The sequence below is a fragment of the Tursiops truncatus genome, chromosome 3 (genome assembly GCF_011762595.2).
Source record: "Tursiops truncatus isolate mTurTru1 chromosome 3, mTurTru1.mat.Y, whole genome shotgun sequence".
Taxonomy (NCBI): Eukaryota; Metazoa; Chordata; class Mammalia; order Artiodactyla; family Delphinidae; genus Tursiops; species Tursiops truncatus.
The window spans coordinates 167854993-167874182 of record NC_047036.1 but is presented as its reverse complement, the minus strand read 5'-3'; the positions used below and the strand labels follow the sequence as shown (position 1 = coordinate 167874182).

General features: G+C 54.6%; 1 protein-coding gene across 3 annotated transcripts; it reads left to right on the top strand.

The window, feature by feature from the left end:
• Nucleotides 1-492: 492 nt before the first annotated feature.
• Nucleotides 493-19075, top strand: TNFAIP8L1 (TNF alpha induced protein 8 like 1). Of its 3 annotated transcripts, none has more exons than XR_012331130.1 (3): nucleotides 493-624; nucleotides 15336-16775; nucleotides 18939-19075. XR_012331130.1 is itself a non-coding variant. In XM_033854625.2 (2 exons), exon 2 carries the CDS (start codon nucleotides 15341-15343, stop codon nucleotides 15899-15901), a length of 561 nt encoding a protein of 186 aa, XP_033710516.1. In that variant the 5' UTR covers nucleotides 493-624; nucleotides 15336-15340; the 3' UTR covers nucleotides 15902-17931. The 3 variants fall into 3 exon arrangements, 1 of the variants encoding a protein (XP_033710516.1); XR_012331129.1 differs by lacking the exon at nucleotides 18939-19075 and adding an exon at nucleotides 17941-18073; XM_033854625.2 differs by lacking the exon at nucleotides 18939-19075 and having other exon boundaries at nucleotides 15336-17931.
• Nucleotides 19076-19190: the final 115 nt, after the last annotated feature.

Below are 19190 nucleotides of genomic sequence, written 5' to 3'. Positions count from 1 at the left end.
CCGTCTGGGAGGTATAGCAATCTACATGTTTAAGGGGCTCCCAGGTCCTTCTGCTGTAAAGTGTTCTCTGGGGCCGTACTTTAAACGGAGTCCCAGGGGTAGAAAGGGGCCTTCCCAGAGCCACGCGGTTGTTCTGTTTTTCTTTTTGGCTCTCTTTCTCTCCCCGGCCCCCATCTCTCTCTGTTTTTTGACTCTAATTCTCCTTCCTCTCATTTCTTGTACGGGGCCCGGGGTTGGGCTCTCCCCCAGCATCCGGCCCCTTTCGCGATTCCGGAGGAATCTCCCAGAGCTGCCTGGCCCCGCCCCAGGTTCCCCCCCCACCCCCCCGCGGAGACCAGCTCCCATTGGACTCTTCGTACACCGCCCGCGCTGCCATTGGCTGAGCCTACGTCCTCGCCCGCCCCTTCCCCCCCCTCGGTCCCTGAAGGTCCTTTGCGCGCGGGCGGGGGCGGGGGGCGGGGCCGCTCAGAGGGGCGGGGCAGTTGGGGGCGGGGTCGAGCTTCCTGCCCCGCCCCGCTGGGTCCCAGTCCTCAGACACGAGTCTCGCGGCCACAGCAAAGCCCCCTCGGAGGCGGCCGGACAGAGCCCTGACCGTCGGACCGACGACGGAGTCCCAGAGAGCAGGTGAGCTAGCGGTGCCGGGGCGCCCCCCAATCTCGGGGGCCACCTGGCCTCTCTGTTTCTCTCGCCCCCTATGTCCCTGACCCCCCTTATGTCTGTTTCCCTCTCCCTCTCCGTTTCTCCCTTTCACTGTCTTCCTGTCATTCTCTTGATGTGTGGGTTACAGGGAGGCATCCTGGGTCTGAACTGCCCACCCTGGCTTGGGGTGGTGCTCTGGGATCAGCACCCCCCTCCCCCCAACAAGAGGACTCTGATGGACTCTGCCCCCTTTCACAGTGCAGGGCACCAGGTGCCAGGGCCAGATTCCAGAGCTAGGAGGGCATTCTAGGTGGTGGGCAGCCAGGCCAAAGGCGTGGAGGTGGGAATGAGTGAGACTTCTGGCTGGTCCAGGCAGCAGAGACAGTCAGAGCCAGGCCCACCCAGACTGGCCACCTGGGAGCTCCCCAGTGTTCTGAAGCCTTGGCCTCAGTTTTGCCAGCTGTGAATTGGGACCTTCGTCGCTGAGGTGACTGGCAGTTGACCTGACCCAGATCTGCATGCATCACTACCTCCTCTCTCCTGGGGGGCTCTCCTGGAGGAGGAGCAGCCCCAGCTGTAAACAGGCCTCTGAGGTTACTTCCTGAGCAGGTCTGAGCCCAGCTGGGGGAGGTGAACGCCCTGGGTGGGGGGTGCCATAGCAGGGTGAGGGCAGTTCAGCCCAGTGGTTGGGTTGGTTCAGCCCAAGCTCAGACCTTGGAATCAGACAAACCTGGGTTCCCGCTCTGCCACTCATCACTGGTACCTTGAACGAGTGATTCAATTCTCCAAGCCTCAATTTCCTGTCTGAGGGTCATAACTCCCTGGGGGTGAGGGCAGCTTCCAGAATTAAATGCAGGAATGTGGGCCCTGCAAGTCTCTACCTGGCCTCCACCTCCTCCCTCTCTCCCCCTCACTCACTCTGCTCCAGCCACACAGCCTCCACATTCCACCAACACGCCAGGCACCATCCTGCCTCAGGGCCTTTGCACGGGCTATTCCCTGTACCTCCATGACAGGTGCACAGGCGCCAACTTTAAAACATAACAAGTTGCCTAGATGGGCTGGGCCAAGGGACTGCCAGGCCAGGGCTGGGCGGCTGGGTGGCTGGAAGGGGCAGAGGAGGAGCCGGCCCAGCGACGCTGTACCTATGGAAACCGGAACAAAGAACTGTCGCCCCAGCCACGCGAACACCTGGGCTGAGCTTCTCCCACTTGGCAGGCTTGGTGGCCTGGGACGCAGGTGGTGGGTGAGTGCCCAGACCTCTTGGAGGGGGGCGAGTCAGGCGCTCACACCCCACTCTGATGGGGGGCAGGGGTCCCTAAGTGAAGAAACCAGTCAGGCAGGTGCAGATTGGAGGCTCTGTCGTATCCCCTTCTGCTGTGTGGCCTTGGGCAGGTCAGGTGCCCCCTGAGCCTCAGTTTCCTCATCTGAGGCCTGGGGAGGGGAGGGGCCTTTTGGTTGCTTGGTGATCTGATGTGATGGGTTCAGGAGGTCTCAGTGTCCCTGTCTGTCAAATGGGGCCACCAGAGGGTGCCTAGGACAAAACTCCATCTGTTGTCATGGAAACAGCCCCAGAGGCGGATGCTGAAGAAACGACACATGCTTGTTCAGGTTCAGCCCCAGGTGTTACAGACTGAGATGGGGACCTAGAGACAGGCAGGACTTGGCCCAGTTACAGAGAACTTGGGCTTTTATCCCAGAATCCCCCACATACACCCCTCCATGAGACAACTTCCCCTGGAATCCCACCACCTGAGGGATTCACAGAGGCACCTCTGGCCCAAGAGTACTTGGGATCTTCTAAGGCCCCGTCTTCCAGGCCTCACTTTTCCCTTCTGTCCAATGGGGCAGTGGAGGTTGGGGAGTGTCCACAGTGGGGGAGCCCCTTCCAGAAGGGTTCGTGCTGTGCTGCTGTGTGACCTTGGGCTATCTGTTTTTCTCGGGGCCTCAGTTTCCCTGGCTGGACAATGGGGCCCTTGGATGAGATATCTGACTCTGTGCCCCTCTAGTGCTGGGAGGTCATCCATTCATTCAACAACTGGTTCTGAGCCCCTACTCTAAGCCAAGCCTGGTGCAGGGCGCCAAGGACCTGGCAATGACCAAGGCCCGTCTGGTGTCCCCACCCCCCACTCAGTTCACAGACTGGGGTTGGGAGAGATGGACATTCATCCAGAAAAGTCATTAGGGTTAGCTGTAATTGCATGAAGGAGTGGAGAGACAGATTGATGGGGAAATTAGTTTAGATGGGGGAATCTGGGAGGGCCTCCTGAGGAGGTGACATTTGAGCTGAAGCTCAATGGCAAGAAAGAAATAGCCACATGGAGACCTGGGGGAAAGAGCAATCCAGGCAGAGGGCACAGGTCGTGCAAAGGCCCTGGGGCAGCACCATGCCTGGTGTGTTGGAGGAACAGCCAGGAGACCCGTGTGGATGGAGCAGAGTGAGCGAGGGGGAGAGAGGGAGGAGGGGAGGGCAGGGAAGGAACGGGGCAGGTCGTGCAGGGTCTTGTGAGCCATGGGGAGACTTGGGCTTTTACCCCCAGGGAGGAGGGATCCCTGAAGGGCTGTGGGCAGAAGAGGGGGAGGATCTGACTCGGGTGCTCACTGGCGCCCTCTGGCGGCTGCTACGGAGAGGACAGACTGTAGGGTGCGAGGGCAGGAGCCAGGGGACCAAGATGGAGGCTGTGGGCGGTGCGAAGTGGGTGGAACCCGGACTCATGTAGGGGCTGCATCCACATTCCTGCCAGGTGACCCTCCAGCCTCCTCCACTTGCTGTTAAAAATCTTTTACTTGGGAATTCCCTGGCGGTCCAGTGGTTAGGATTCCATGCTTTCACTGCTGTGGGCCTGGGTTTGATCCCTGGTTGGGGAAGAGCCTGCAAGGTGCGCAGCGCGGCCAAAAAAAAAAAACAACTTTTACTCAGCTTGAGCCTCAGCCTGTCCTGTCTTTCTCTGTAGAGGGGTGGGATATGGTCTTCCAACATTCACTTTTGCCCACTGGTGTCCCCCACCCCCACCCCATCCCAGCTCTTTCTTCAGTGGAGATCTGACCACAGTTGAAAGTGTCCCAACTCCCACCGCAGCCTGGCAGGGAGCCAGACCCTGCCCATCCTTGGGGTGGCCCCCGAGGGCTCTGGGGAACCCGGTTTGAAAACCACTGGTATCTGCCCCCCCACCTGAGAAAAGCAGGTCCCCCCTTTTGCCATATCAAAATGGGCACCGACTGTGAGGTCTGAGTGATGGTTGGTAAAGGGCTGGAAGCAGTGGGTGCCCTCATGCTGGCAGAGGGTAATAGTGTGGGGGCATTTGCCACGGTGGGCGGAGATCTGGAGCCCCTGAGGCCACCCTGGGATGCTGCAGCAGGGGCTGAGGGAGGAGGCCCCGCTGAGGGGGCCCATCAATTATTGACGTCCTTTGTTGTGACATAAAGAATTCATGTGGAGGGCGGGCTGCTCCGTGGACCAGTGGCATGCTGAAGCCAGCATCCACCCTCCCCACCCCCGCTCACGAGGGCCACTTGCTGTATTGCCAGGAATTTCGCAACCCTGTTGTTAACATCACCATTATTAAAAAGGACAGACTATCAATAAAACTGGAAGAAAAATAAATTTAAAAAAATGACATACTATGAACTTACAGTCAAATACATTATATTTAAAACAAAAGTATGTATGGGGATTCCCTGGCGGTCCAGTGGTTAGGACTCGGCGCTTTCACTGCCGAGGGTGCAGGTTCAATCCCTGGTCTGGGAACTAAGATCCCACAAGCCACTTGGCAGGGCCAAAAAAAAAAAAAAAAAAAAAGAAACCTCAAAGATATGGAATATTATTCAGCCATAAAAAGGAGTGAAGCCCTGGGACTCCCCTGGTGGTACAATGGTTAAGAATCCGCCTGCCAATCCAGGGGACACGGCTTCAAGCCCTGGTCGGGGAAGATCCCACATGCCGTGGGGCAACCAAGCCCCATGAGCCACAACTACTGAGGCCCGCGCGCCTAGAGCCCGTGCTCCACAACAAAGAGAAGCCACTGCAACGAGAAGCCCGCGCACCGCAACGAAGAGTAGCCCCCGCTTGCCGCAACTAGAGAAAGCCTGCGCGCAGCAACGAAGACCCAACGCAGCCAAAAATAAAATTAATTAATTAAAAAAAAAGAAAAACCCTTTAAAAAAAAACAGGAGCCCTGAGCCTTGAAAACATGACACTCAGTGAGAGAAGCCAGACTCATAAGACCACACAGTGGGTGATTCTTTTTATAAGAAAAACAGGCAAATCCATAGAGGCAGAAAGTAAATTAGCGGCTGCCAGAGGGCTGGGGGAGGGGGATGGGGAGTGACTGCTATTGGGGAGGGGGTTTCTTTTCGGAGTGGTGAGAATGTTCCGGAATTAAATAGTTGTGATGGTTACCCAGCTCTGTGAATATATAAAAACACTGAAATGTACACTTTAAAGGGTGAATTTTATGGTATGTGACATATACTTCAGCACAACTTATAAAAAAGCAAAGGTCAAAAATCCTAATTTCTAATTATTTTACTGCACTTTGCAAGGATCTGTGCTCTTGAGGTTATTTTCGTCTAGTGTATCTGTTTGGTGGAGACGGTGAGCAGTTCTTCCCAACTCCATGTTCAAGTTGGAAGCTTGAAATTGGCTGTGGTGAGAGAATTTACACCATGGAAATTGGCAAATGCTACAAATCAGGGTTTGATATATTGTTCTGTCATCATGTAACCCGGAGGTTGGCCAACCTTTTTTTAAAATTTATTTATTTATTTATTTATTTTTGGCTGGGTTGGGTCTTCGTTGCTGTGTGCGGGCTTTCTCTATTTGCGGTGAGTGCGGGTTACTCTTCCTTGCGGTGCGTGGGCTTCTTATTGCAGTGGCTTCTCTTGTTGTGGAGCACGGGCTCTAGGCGCGCGGGCTTCAGTAGTTGTGGCACGCAGGCATCAGTAGTTGTGGCTCGCGGGCTCTAGAGCACAGGCTCTGTAGTTGTGGCGCACAGGCTTAGTTGCTCCGTGGCATGTGGGTTCTTCCCGGACCAGGGCTCGAACCTGTGTCCCCTGCATTGGCAGGTGGATTCTTAACCACTGCGCCACCAGGGAAGTACCCAAGCTTTTTCCATAAAGGGTCAGATAGTAAATATTTTTGGCTTTGCCAGCTTTTCTGCCTCTGTTGCCTCTCTTCAAGGCTGCGTTCCAATAGGACATGAATGGGCGTGGCATGTGCCAATAAAACTTTATTTATTTACAAAAACAGGCAGCAGGCCAGAATTTGCCGCCCTTGGTCTAACTACAGGAAATATCAATAATGAAAATTAAATTTTAAAGGGTGGCATGTCTCTAGCTGCTTCCTTGCGAACAGCACAAAAGCACTGAGGGAATATTCTCTCACCATTCGAAAACTGCCATCGGATTCGGCAAAGAAGTCGCTCACTTGGCTGATAAGTGAGTAAAATCTGAATTCTCCTTGTTCGTATGAAAGAGACCATCCAGCGACATCAGTGTCAGACTGCTCTCCTTTCTCCGTAGCAAGTATAGATTGGCTACTGGTACCAGTTTGGCAAAACTCACCAAGAACACATAGTGAGCCTCGGTTGGGTGTGAAATTCACCCGTGCAAAATCCTTTCTTACGTCTGTAAGTTGCATGGGGCACATCCTTTATGTCAGGAACATTTATGGTAAACATATGTATGTACCTACATGCCTACATTTATTTTTCCTGGAAAGCTGGTGGCTAAGAATTCTCCAGCGCTTAGTGAATGGGGTGGGACGCAGCATTCACGGTGCACCCGGGGGGCACTGGGGACCCTGGGAAGCAGGATCTTCTGCCCTGTGGAATCCCCATCACCCCCACACCTAGCATCCAGGACTGGGAATCTGTGGGTTGAGGGGCCACCCCGGCGCACCTGTGACCTGGGTTGGATGGGGGGCCATGGGAGGAGTCTCCCCACCTGGGCCTCCCAGCTGGCAGGGCCTGGCAGAGGCCCTGAGACTGGACCATGCCTAGCATGTTGCAGGGACAGCAAGAGGGGAGATGAAGGAGGGGAGGTCATTGATGTGGGGAGCGGGAAGGTTGGCCCTGCTCCAGAGTTTGGGGACAGAAGGGATTGGGAGGAACGAGGTCCACTGGGGCCAGTGCCGTCCACTGCCGTGTGCCCTTCCCCTTGGGGGAGGCTCACATTCAGTCCTGCTTCCACCCCACCCTCCCTCCAAGCCCACCTTTGCCTGTGTGGGGAAAGGATGCTGTCAAGTCTAGAGCAACCCGAGGCTCCACCGTCTGTGGCCAGTTTGGGAGCTGGAGTGTCCAAAATGGGGACAGGAACAAAGGTCAGAGTCAAAAAGACAAAGTGGGGTTGGCAGAGGGTGAAAGTCTGAGCGTGGACAGAGGGCTGAGGTTCCACAAAGAATGTGGGGTGCAGGGCAGCAATCAGCAGAGACAGGGACTCAGTGACTAGACACCCATTTCACAGATGGGAAAGTGCCTCCAGGGGCTGGGGCTTGTGTGAGGTCATGGAGGGGAGACCTCAGAGCTGTGGGAAGGCCTGGACAGTGGCCTCCTCGGGGGCTGTGGACCAGCCTCCGGTCTCCTCCCTGGCACTGTCCTGCCCCAGGGCCTTTGCACCAGCCATTCCCTCTGCCTGGCTCACCCTCCCCCAGACCCTGTCCTTCCAGTCCCAGTCCCAGCTCCAGGGGCTCCACCTTGGAGGGGCCCTCCTGACCACCCAGCCTAGGTCACCTGCCGTCCCTGGCTGTCACTGCCCCCCATCCCCGGGGGGATGTCACTCCCCCCATCCCCCTGAAATTATCCTGTTTATTTCCACATTCCACATCCACATTCCACATTCCACTTTCACTGCTTCCTGGTGCCTCCCCCTTCCATCAGGGGCAACACCTCTTAGGGGGCCGTTTTGGAAAATCAGAGGGCTTTTTTTTCCCCTCCCACTTATGATAACAACAGGATATGCTAGCATTTGGGGGGCAGGGACCAAGGCACTAGGCGTCTGGCCATGCTCAGGGCAGCCCCTGGCCCTCACAACTTCCTAATGTCCTGCCAGAAACCGATGACTAGGGGTTTCAATATTCAGTGAATTTTCCTGAAATGCAACTCCTGGGTAAATCAAGGGAAGATGGAGCTCTTTTTTGATAGAAATTTGTAGCTACGTGTTCCCTGCGATGCCCTGTATGGGGCAAACCTCTGACAGATGCACTCCATCATTGAGTGCAGTGGGCCTGAGCTTTTAAGGAGGAAAAAAAATTTTTAATACTTCTTTGTGTATTTATTTGGCTGTACCAGGTCTTAGTTGAGGCCCACGGGATCTTCATTGCTGCATGTGGGATCTTTAGTTGCGGTATGTGGGATCTAGTTCCCTGGCCAGGGATCGAACCTGGGCCCCCTGCATTGGGAGTGCGGAGTCCCAACCACTGGACCACTGGGGAAGTCCCAGGAAAATTCTTTTTTAATCAAACATGTATTGAGCATGTACCATGTGCCTGGCTAGGTGGAAGTGATTTGCAAATCTCCACTTGTGTAATACTTTTCTTTTTTTTTTTTTTAATTAATTCATTAATTTTTGGCTGCATTGTGTCTTCGTTGCTGCGTGTGGGCTTTCTCTAGTTTCGGCGAGTGGGGGCTTCTCTTGTTGCGGAGCACGGGCTCTAGGTCCATGGGCTTCAGTAGTTGTGGCTCACGGGCTCACTAGTTGTGGCACATGGGCTTAGTTGCTCCGCAGCATGTGGGATCTTCCCGGACCAGGGCTGAACCCGTGTCCCCTGCATTGGCAGGCAGATTAATAGCCGCTGCGCCACCAGGGAAGTCCCTGTAATCCTTTTATTTCTGTTTGTATTACTGCTTGGGCCAAATCGTGATTTTTAAATTTTTTTTTTTTTTTTGGCCGTGCTGAGCAGCATGTGGGATCTTAGTTCCCCGACCAGGGATCCAACCCGCACCCCCTGCAGTGGAAGCGGGGAGTCTTAACCAGTGGACTGTCAGGGAAGTCCCAATTTATTTAACGTTTTTAAAATGAGGCATAGGGCTTCCCTGGTGGCGCAGTGGTTGACAGTCCGCCTGCCGATGCAGGGGACACGGGTTCGTGCCCCGGTCCGGGGATATCCCACGTGCCGAAGAGCGGCTGGGCCCATGAGCCATGGCCACTGAGCCTGCGCATCTGGAGCCTGTGCTCCGCAACGGGAGAGGCCACAACAGGGAGGGCCAGCGTACCGCAAAAAAAAAAAAAAAAAAGGCATAAAATAGAGTAAGGGGCACAAAGGTATAAACTATATACGCTTGATATGTATACAGTAAGTGTTCAGCTTGATGACATAGAATTCACATATTGTAAAATTCACTATTTTAAAGTGCTCACATTCCAGAACATTTTGCCACCCCCAAAAGAAATCCCATCCCATTAGCAGTCACTCTCCATTCTCTGCTCCCCAGCCCCTGGAAACCACTAATTCACTTTCTGTCTGTGTGAATTTGCCTGTTCTGGACGGTTCCCATCAATGGAATCACACACAGTGGGTCCTTCTGTGTCTGGCTTCTCTCACTGAGCATCGTGTTCTCAGGGTCCATCCATGTTATAGTGAGTGTCGGTGCTTCACTCATTTTTATGATTGAATAACATCCCAGTGTGTGGATGGGCCACAATTGGTTTGTCCATTTATCTGCTGGCGGGCATTTGGGTTGTTTCCACTTTTTGGTTATTACGCATCATGCTGCTATGCCCACGTGTGTATACGTTTTTATGTGTACGTATGTTTTCATCTCTTTGGGGTAGGTACTTAGGAGTATAACTGCTGGGTCATGTGGTAACTCTGTGTTTGAGGAACTGCCAAAAAACTGTTTTCCACGGCGGCTGCACCATTTTCTATTCCTACCAGCCGTGGGTGAGGGGCTCCAGTTTCTCCCATCCTTGCCAGCCCTTTTGTCTGTCTTTTTGAAACGGCCATCCTAGTGGGGCTGAGGTGATGTATCATGATGATTTTGACTGGTTTTCCTAGTAGCCAGTGATGTTGAGCATCTTTTCACTTGCTTATTGGCCATTTATATATCTTCCTTGGAGAAATGTTAGATTTTTAAAAAATCAAGATATAACTCACATACCATAAAAGTTACCCTTTGAAAGTTTACAGTTTTCTGGGTTTTAGTGTATTCACATTTCTTTGTAACCATCCAACTCGATGACTTTTTACATTGTGTAGACCCAGATGGAGACACAGAACATGAAACATTCCGGGGACTTCCCTGGTGGTCCAGTGGTTAAGAATCTGCGCTTCCACTGACAGGGGGCGTGGGTTTGAAAAACAATTTTTTTTTTAATTAAAAAATTAGGGACTTCCCTGGTGGTCCAGTGCCGATCCCTGGTCAGGGAGCTAAGATCCCACATGCCTCGCGGCCAAAAAACAAAACAGAAGCAATACTGTAACAAATTTAATAAAGACTTTAAAAATGGTCCACATGAAAAAAAAAATCTTTTAAAAAAATTTAAAAATTAAAAAAAAAAAAAAAATCCAGAGCTCCTCCCTGTACAATCCCCCTCACCTTTGTCACCACATATTAATTTTATTTATTTATTTTGCGGTACGTGGGCCTCTCACTGCTGTGGCCTCCCCCGTCGCGGAGCACAGGCTCCAGACGCACAGGCTCAGCAGCCACGGCTCACGGGCCCAGCCGCTCCGCGGCATGTGGGATCTTCCCAGACTGGGGCACGAACCCGTGTCCCCTGCATCGGCAGGCGGACTCTCAACCACTGCGCCACCAGGGAAGCCCTAATTTTATTTTTATACCAGCAGGTGGAGACAGACGGTACTGCCTGTGGATTCCATTTCAGGGAAATGGGGGCACCCAAATTCTTTTCTAATAAGGAGGTGGCATGGTGTCTAGAAGGTTGGGGTCCCTTGGAAGGCAGGGACGGGATCTCTCTTGGTCACTGCTATGTCCCCAGTGCCTGGGACACAACTGGTGCTCCCTAAGTGCTCACTGAGCCACTGAATGAGTGTTCCAGCCGAGCCCTTGAAGCTTTATTGGGCTTTCCTGGCTGTGACGATAGTGGGGTGATCTGGCATTTGGTGGGCAGGGGCCAGGGACACTGGCTGTCTGGCCGCTGAGCCCCTCCGCTGTCCCTGGGAAGGGCCTGCCCTGGTGCAGCCAGGCCCCTCCTGGCTTGTCTGCCCTTGGACTTGGATGAGCGCAGCTGGCAGGAAGGAAGGCTGGGGTTTATTTTGGTCCCCAGCATGCTCCCCCGGGAGAGCAGTCATCTCCCTGTCTGGCTGCTTGGATGGAGGCGTTTCTGGTAGAACAATGGGTCAGCGGCGGGGGGGTGGGAGTGGGGACCGCTGACCCATTGCAGCTGGGCTGGTCCAGGTGTCATAGGTCTGGGGACTGCCCCAAGGGGAGTAGGGGCAAGGAGTGTGGAGGCCAAGAGGGAAGGCTGCAGCTGCCCCCGCCCTCCGCCCCTTTTCCTCTGTGCTCGGCAGGGTGGGTGTGGGGCAGTACTGCTGCTGAGGGCCCAGGCTCTTCCTGAAGCTGGTAAACAGGACAGGCTTCCCCTGTGAACCAACACGCCCGACCTCAGGACTTGCAGAGGGGAAGGTCAAGGCCCAGAGAGAGACAGAACCCTGCCTGGGGTCACACAGCAACCAAATAGGCAGAAAGACCTGGGCACCAGAGTCCTTGAGATCCAGGGAAAGGCCTTCTCCTCTCTGAGTCTCAATTTGTCCATCTGTAAACTGGGGAGCTGGACCCAGGGAGTTGGGAGTTCCCCCCCGCCCCCGGGTTCCAATGTTTGCAGACATCCTTTCCCTCATACATTCAACAAACACTTACTGGGTGTCTGCTGGGTACCAGGCCCTGGGTTAGGGTTAGGAGACATGGCGTGAACAAGAAAGATGCAGGGGAATTCCCTGGCAGTCCAGTGGTCAGCACTCTGTGCTTCCACTGCAGGGGCCAGAGGTTTGATCCCTGGTTGGGGAACTAAGATCCTGCATGACCTGTGACACGGCCAAAAAAAAAAAGATGCAGCCCCTACCCAAGCTGTCAGGCCGGGGAGATGGACACCGAAACCAAGGTACTCGGGGCCATGATGGAGGATGCCCCGGGCACCATGGGAGCCAAGGGGGCACCTGGCCCAGCCTGGGGCATCCAGGAGTCTTCCAAGAGGAGGTGACAGTAACTCTGAGACTTGAATGAGTTTACGGGATAAGTGATGGGTGAGAGAGGAGTCTAGGTAGAGGGAATGGAATAGAACGTTCTAGAGAAACAGAGGTGAGAGGGCATCCTGGAAGCATAGTTATTCCTGCTGCTGCTCTTTTTTTTCCCAGAGAACATCACAGAGAAATAGGTCTGTACATTCAGGGAGCTGAATGGCATAGAGCTTGAAGGTCAGAAGTCCAGGCAGTGGCGTCCAGCCTCTTGCCCGGGGAAAGCTCACAACCCGCGCGACACTCAGGTTGGTCACAAGCTTCTGCCCTAGGATGGAGGTAGTTCTCCCTCCTTACAGCCACCATCCTCCATTTTACTGATGGGGAAACTGAGGCATGGGGCAGTTATGTTGCTTGACCAAGAGTTTAGAGCCAGGAGCAGGCCCTAAATTTTGGGGCTGGTTTTGTCATGGGGGACAGCCCCACAAGACTCAGGGCAACTCGCAGGAGTCAGCTGGGGAAAGCAGAGAGCGTAGGGGTGCAGAGGTGGTGGGGGCAGGCAGTCCCTGTGTTGCTGTGTGGCCTTGGGGAAATGGCTCAGCCTCTCTGAGCCTGTGTAATTTCTTCTGCAACCCGGCAACCAGCCGAATACACCACCACGCTGAAGTGATGAAATAGGCACACGCCGCTGCTCAGGGCCTGCCACGCGGTGCTGAGTCACCCACACCCCTGCTCTGCCCCAGCCTTTGTACAGGGTCTGGGGCTGCTGTGGGAGCAGGGAAGACTGGGTCATTCATCTCCAGGCCCGTCCCGACCTCTGTGGGCAGGGAGAGGGCGGCCGAGGCTTGGGACTTCTCCCGGGGTCTGAGCTCACACACAGATGGGCTTTGTCGGGGTTCCTGTGGCTGAGTGGGCACCCATGTGGCATTCCTGGTCTGGCTGGCCTGAGGCTGGGGTCGGGGTGGATTCCCACCAGAGCCTGAGGCAGCAGCGGGTCAGGGCTGGGGGTGGGTCTCAGGCTCCCTCATTCATTTGGAAGATGTTTCCGGAGCCTCCAAAAACACAGCAGTTAAGGAATCAGGCCCATTACCTCCCCCGTGGCCTGCGGTGAGGCAGACCACGGAAGAAGCAAAGCCAGCGGGGCAGAGCAGTGATGAGGGATGCCTGGGGTGCTCTGTGGCTCAGAGGAGGTGCCTCACTGTCAGTTTGGCTGTTCGAGGGTGGCTTCCTAGAGGAGGTGGTGTCCAGGCTGAGCTGAGGGATGAACCTGCGAGGGTGAGAGGCAGGGGCTTAGGGGCCAGGGCTTTTGGGGGATGTATATGTGTCCACCAGAGAAGAGGCAGGGGTTTGGGGGCCAAGGTGTTGGGGGATGTATAGGAGCTCACCAGGGAAGATGCAGGGGCTGGAATGAGGTGTGGGCTTTGGTCCTGAGAGCCATGAGGAGCTGCCAGCTGGTTCTTACAAGGAAAGGGCTAAGCCCAGATGTGCAATGTAGGAAGAATTCTGGCGCTGCAGGAAGGAGGTGGTTGGAAGGGGAGCCTCCAGAGCCTGGGGGATCTGGAAGACTGCCATGCAGGAAGGACAAAAGGAGTCAGACATAAGGGACAGACAGAGGTCCAGGCTTCTGCGGTTGGAGGCCTGGTCACTGTTCCCAGACAGCCAGCCTGCCATTCACCTTGGCCACCTCCCTGGCCCTTTCCTGGGTGGAAGCTGATGCAAGTCAATATTTCTGTATCAGAGGAATCAGCAGAGTGATGCGTTTCCAGAAACCCCACAAATGGCCCTGGGGAACCCCCACCCAGGTCACTGCCCCCCTGACTCATTCAGGGCCTGACTAAGGTCTCAGGATGTCCGTTGTAAACTCAAGGGGGTGAGGAGGCCAGGAGCATTGGTACCTAGGCTTCTCCACCCTGAACAGCCCAGGGGCTGGGCTGGGACCCTGTTTCATGGAGCTGCAGGATGAGGGGAATGATAAGCTGGACCCCTCCTGTGATAACTCACCTTGAGCCCCTTCTCAACTCAGAGCAAGGATACAGTGGGTTTGCAGGGCTGGTACCAGGGACCACAAGTAGTGGGATTCAGAAGGCCCTGCCCATTAATTTCCAAAATATACAAACAGCTCATACAACTCAATAACCAAAAAACAACCCAATCAAAAAATGGGCAGAAGACTAAATAGACATTTCTCCAAAGAAAACACAGAGATGGCCAACAGGTAACATGAAAAGATGCTCATCATTGCTAATTATTAGAGAAACGCAAATCAAAACTACAATGAGGTATCACCTCACACTGGTCAGAATGGCCATCATTAAAAAGTCTACAAGTAACAAATGCTGGAGAGGGTGTGGAGAAAAGAGAACCCTCCTACACTATTAGTGGGAATGTAAATTGTTGCAGCCACTATGGAGAACAGTATAGAGCTTCCTCAAAAACTAAAAACAGTGTTGCCATATGATCTAGCAATCCCACTCCTGGGCATATATCCAGACAAAACTCTAATTCGAAAAGATGCATGCACCCCAATGTTCACAGCAGCACTATTCACAATAGCCAAGATATAGAAACAACCTAAATGTCCATCGACAGATGAATGGATAAATAAGATGTGGTATACATACACAGTGGAATATTACTCAGCCATGAAAAAGAATGAAATAATGCCATTTGCAGCAACATGGATGGACCTAGAGATTCTCATACTAAGGGGAGTAAGTCAAAAAGAAAGACAAATACCATATGATAAAACCTATACGTGGAATCTAAAATAGGACACAAATGAAGTTATCTACCAAACAGAAACAGACTCACAGACATAGAGAACAGACTTGTGTTTGCCAAGGGGGAGGGTGGGTAGGGGAAGGAAGGATTGGGAGTTTGGGATTAGCAGATGCAAATGAGTATATACAGAATGGACAAACAACAAGGAGGTCCTATGGTATAGCACAGGGAACTAGATTCAGTATCCTGTAATAAACCATAACAGAAGGGCCTGCCCAGATTTCAACATTACACATTAATTCCTTTGACTTTTTTTAGAAACAAATTCCCTTAGGGTCCCTTGGGTCATCATCTCTTCAGTGTGAATGCTATTTTTTAAACGAGCTTTTCCTAAAAATAGCTTTTGCTATTTTTTTTTCACAAGTTTCTGCCGTTCTGTGCTCCTGCTACTTGGAATTTCCCTCCTCTAGGCCTTGGAGCATGGGGATCTTCCCGCCTGGGATGCCCTCCCCATTTTCTCACCTGTCTCTTCCTCCAGGAGGTCAGCCTTGGCCCTCTTGATCTGCTGGGGATCCTGTGCTATGTGGGCTCTTGCAGCTTCCCGGATGGTAGCACTTACTGTGTTCCCGGGGGCTCGCTGGTCGGCTCTGTACACCCGGTCCTGGCACACACAGTAGGTCTGTGGAATGGGCACGCAGGCTCCCCTGGAGATAGGCTGGTGGCGTGTGCCCATTTCCCGGATTGGGAAGACGGTGGTCGCCAACGTTAGCGGCCCGCCCAGGCAAGCCCCTGGCAGCCGGGCTGTGCGGGCTGACGGCGGGTCTGTGTCCCCACCCCCGCGCAGGGCGGATGGACACCTTCAGCACCAAGAGCCTGGCCCTCCAGGCCCAGAAGAAGCTCCTGAGCAAGATGGCATCCAGGGCGGTAGCGGCCGCGTTCATCGACGACACCAGCAGCGAGGTGCTGGACGAGCTGTACCGCGCCACCAAGGAGTTCACCCGCAGCCGCAAGGAGGCCCAGAAAGTGGTCAAGAACCTGGTCAAGGTGGCCGTGAAGCTGGGTGTCCTGCTGCGCAGCGGGCAGCTGGGCGGCGAGGAGCTGGCGCGGCTGCAGCGCTTCCGGCAGCAGGCCCGCCGCCTGGCCATGACCGCCGTCAGCTTCCACCAGGTGGACTTCACCTTCGACCGACGCGTCCTGGCCGCCGCCCTGCTTGAGTGCCGGGACCTGCTGCACCAGGCGGCGGGCGCGCACCTGACCGCCAAGTCCCACGGCCGCATCAACCACGTGTTCGGCCACTTGGCTGACTGCGACTTCCTCGCCGCGCTCTACGGCCCGGCTGAGCCCTACCGCTCCCACCTGCGCAGGATCTGCGAGGGTCTCACCCGGCTGCTGGACGAGGAGAGCATATGACCTCCGACCTGACCTCCGACCTCCTCGTTCCGGCTTGCCGCTGGGGGCGGGGCTTGCGGGGGGGTTTTTAACCTCTTTTCTCCCAGTCTGACTCTGGCCAAAACCACCCCGCCCAACACACACACACACACACACACACACACACACACACACACACGCACACTCGCGCACGCGCACACACACACACTCGCGCACGCACACACGCACACACACACGCACACGCGCGCGCGTCCGCCTCTGCAGCTCTAAGGACCCAGGTCACCTGTCCTCCTCCGGCCCAGTCTCCGTGGGGAGAGGAACTCAGCGCGGAACCCGGCACGGCCTGCCTGCGCCAGCAGCCTCCCGGGGCACTTGGAGACCACTGCCTGCTCCGGCGCACCGTCTGCACAATAACCCTTGAGCCACCGGTCTGAACCCCTCAGATCACTTGGTGTCTCTGACAGCTGGCGGCTTCCCACTTCATAATGTTGCCTGGGCTTTTGCATTCCCACAGAGAGGATCATGGGGAACCAGGAGAAAGGGAGTGTTACACAGTGAGCTGTTCCCCCGCCCCAAGTTCCTCGAAGTCCTAAGCCCCAGGGCCTCTGAATATGACCTTATTTAGAAATAGGGTGATTGCAGATGTGATTAGTTGAGTTCATACTGGAGCAGGGGTGGCTAATCCACTCTGAGTGGCGTGCTTATGAGAAGGGGACATTTGGACACAGACTCAGAGGACAATGCTATATGACGGTGGTGGTAGAGACTGGGGGGAGGTGTCTGACCGACAAGGAACATCAAGGACTGCCAGCCACCCCCAGAAGCTGGGAGAGAGCCTGGAACAGCCCTCGGAGGGAACCAGCCCCGCTGACCCCTTGATCTCAGGCCTCCAGAGGTGAGCGCGAACAAGCTTCTGTTGTTTCAGCCTCCCAGGCTGGGGTACTTTGTTCCGCAGACCAGGAAATGGGCCCTGGGAGCCACGCGAGGGCCGCGGTGGGTGCAGGTGTGTCAGTGAGGACGCCTCCTCCCTCTGGTTGGCATCGTGGCCCAGACTCCCACATGGGAGAGGAACGGAGCGTGCCCCCCATGCAGGGTGTCAGGGGAAAGCTGTCTGAGATGCGTGCATGTTTTTAAATGATGATTTCATATTTGGAAAACAAACAAACAATTGTTTTTATAAGACGGGCCTCAGAAACAAAGCTCAACAACTCTTGGCTTTGGCAACGCTGGTGTGGCGATTCTTAACTTGGGGCGTGGATGGACACGTTGGGGTGTGGGAGCATTATTTGTGATTTGTCAGAAGTGGGCATGGGTTTTAAAAATGCGAAACCCGGCTGCAGGTCTGGCCATGTCAGGGCCGGGAAGGTTATTTTGGGCACTCAGTGGGGAGCGGGGGAACGATGTCTATTTTTGCAGAACCTGGTCTGTTTAGGGCAAAGACTGCAAACAGGAGGCCTGCAGGCCTTATTAGGCAAGAAGATGGGTTTGCTTAGCCCCATCCAGTGTTTGAGACATTTGGAATTAGTTGCCAACACTTAAAACCAAGGAAATAGCACGTCCCGATCTTGATCTTGGCGGTTCTCTAGAAAACGCGCCCGCACTGCCCAATGGTGAAGCTGCATAGAGGTTGCCCGTCTTTGTTTTGCCACAGTCCCCACCACTCCCTTTTGCCTCTCCACGGCATGAGGGGCTGGCTGATAGATTAGGACCCCAGATTCAGGGCAGCGTTTCTCTGTTTGGTTTCTGCTGCTCTGAAAAAGTCAAAGGCTTTCACTCAGGAGCCAGCTGTTCCTACCTCTGCCCTCCACTTCCAAGGCAAACTTTCCCTCTTATCTTGGGTCAAAAGACATCTTCAAATGAACAGTCGTGCATTTTGATTACGCTGAGAAGCCCCACATGAAATCCTTTGCCCTCTGCTCTGCAGGCATATATCCATGTGATAAGGCTTTGTACCTGTCTGGACTCTTTTTTATACACTTGAGATTTAATTTTAAAAAACCAAAGAGCGCTACAAAACTATGTAAATAAAAGCATCTGACAGTTTGCTCTCACCCACCTAGGGTTTTTGCGTTTTGAATCACGGTTGCACATAAACGTCACACACCCGCAGCCTGTTGGCAGGTTTGATTCCCGCTGCGTTGGAGGACAGACTAGCAGAGGTGGCAGAGCTTGGCTTCTGCAGCCCAAACAGGGCTCAGTCCAGCTCCTCATAATGACCAAAGGTCCTGGGGCCGGGTGGCTTCGCTCACCAGAAAGCTCCGTAAAGGCACACGCGCACATCACATGGAGTAAAGGGGAAGCTTCTCTGTGTCCAGAGGCGCCCTGCTGCGTCCCAGCACATTGCACCTACCGCTCTGCATCCCTGCTGGCGCCCAGTACTTGGAAGCGGTAAGTGACTCCAGGCTGACCATAGAAGAATCAATATCCCTCTCAGCCAGGGCCTGGCCCTCACACACCTCGGGGCCCAGGGTGCACCATCGTCTCCGCCTGTGTCCAGCTGCCTGGTTTTGGCAGGAGGCCCTGGGCAATCATCTCCTGGGCCCTGTTGAGAACTGCAGGTCGCCGTGCTCGGTGGAGTGAGCCTCCCGGAGGACGTGTGTGCCTCCAGAGCTGCTCACGAGGTGTGGTGCAGATCGTGTGCGCTTGACCACTGAGGCTGCTGGTGCCCCGCCCCTGCCCCGAGTACCGTGGGCCCAAGGTCCCCCTCAGTGATTCTGGGAACAGCTGTTCATCTTGCTTGCGCCTCTCTCTGGAGCCATTCCTACATCAGCACCGCTGAGGCCCCAGCAGGTGGGGTCACAGCAGCACCGGGCTCCTGGGTGGCATGAGGGAGGGCCAGGTGAGTGACAGGAACAGAGAGGCCTCAGTCGCCCCAACGTGGTGATTCTGATCATCAAGGACCCGCTCCATGGCCACATGGTTTCTTTCCTCACAGTCAGAGGTCAGGGTGACAGTCCAGTGGGGGTCAGACTCCCAGGCCCTGCTGTTGGGAGACCAGGCTCCCCTGAGTGGCTGAGGCCTTTGGGGATGTCGTTTATTTATTTTGGTTTGCTTGCAGGTTTTTGTTTCTTTTTTAAAGTCACCGAGCTGCAATCCGACCTCAAAAAAAAGTAAGCAGAGCCAACCACAGGATGCAGAAGAGCAGGTCTGCCCTGGAGCGCTCACCCTCTGCTGGGCGTGGCCCTGTGGGCTCGGCAAGGTGCAGCTGCCTCGGGACCCGCACGTCTGCGCCTGCAGAAAAGTCCCTGTGCCCAGGGTGATGCAGCTTTACGTCTCCAGCAGCGAAGGGAAGTAGGGGCCCCCAGCCCCA